Here is a 908-nt window from a genome sequence, read left to right on the forward strand (position 1 = left end):
TTCTAAAACAAAACCAAAGGGGGCAATATTTACTTACCCATATATGGTAAGAAAGTGTTCTTATCATGCAGTATCATAGGTGATAAGATCATTTTCAGAATAAGCAGGTTCATCATTAGAATCACTTTCTGAATGTGATGCGTCTTCAAATTCAACTGGAAGCATGTCACCCCAGTTTGTATTTTTACTTACTTGGTAACATTCTTTGCCATGTCTCCTTTTTGTTACTGTAAGTTCTTGGAGGGTACCATACTTTGTACAAGTACGACATATAACATGCCTTGTGCGGCATAATGGGGCACGCACAATGCGAGGCCATGATACATTGTCACCTGCAACATCATTTCTCTTTCCTTTCTTAAGTACTACATAAGTAAACAGGTCCTTGCTTGTGTTACTATATTTACCAAATTTAAATGGTTTGTAAGATACTTCAAAATTACAAGGGGTATTAGAGCCATCAAAAAATCTTGGACAAAACTTGTCATGTGGACAAGGAGAGAAAACATGTCCCTCCAAGTAATCTCTTTCCTTTTCTGACTGATGACCCACCTCTAATACATAATCCCTTGCTTCCTGAATCAGTCTGTATCCAGCATTTGTCCCAGCTTCAACCAGTACCAGGTATTTTGATGTTTTTCTCCAGAGTATATCTATTGTTCTTAGTCTTGAAGCCATGTCAGGGAGCTCAAACAGGGAACGAGACGAAACCACAATATCATACTGCAAGGTGCTGGACATTGGTAAAAACTGCTTGAAAAATGTTCCTCCTGGCCTTGTTTGCAGTGGTTTCTCTGGGTCACCTTCTCTAAGAAGCTTGTCTGCCATGCCATTCATTTCTGAACTGGAGTCAATGCACACTGCCTCTTTACACTTCTCAGGCCAAATGTTGTCCACCACCCTATCAG

At 39.9% G+C, this 908-nt stretch overlaps 1 protein-coding gene across 1 annotated transcript in view; it reads right to left on the minus strand.

Annotated features, from left to right (window-relative positions):
• The window catches only part of LOC119589279 (methyltransferase-like protein 17, mitochondrial), a gene marked incomplete in the record, with an annotated part of 19,325 nt that overhangs the window by 647 nt on the left and 17,770 nt on the right, over positions 1-908 (minus strand). The window contains 1 exon segment of the mRNA XM_037937898.1: positions 1-901. Within this exon segment, the coding sequence (XP_037793826.1) occupies positions 64-901 (838 nt within the window).

The sequence above is a fragment of the Penaeus monodon genome, chromosome 25 (assembly GCF_015228065.2).
Source record: "Penaeus monodon isolate SGIC_2016 chromosome 25, NSTDA_Pmon_1, whole genome shotgun sequence".
NCBI classification, from domain to species: domain Eukaryota; kingdom Metazoa; phylum Arthropoda; class Malacostraca; order Decapoda; family Penaeidae; genus Penaeus; species Penaeus monodon.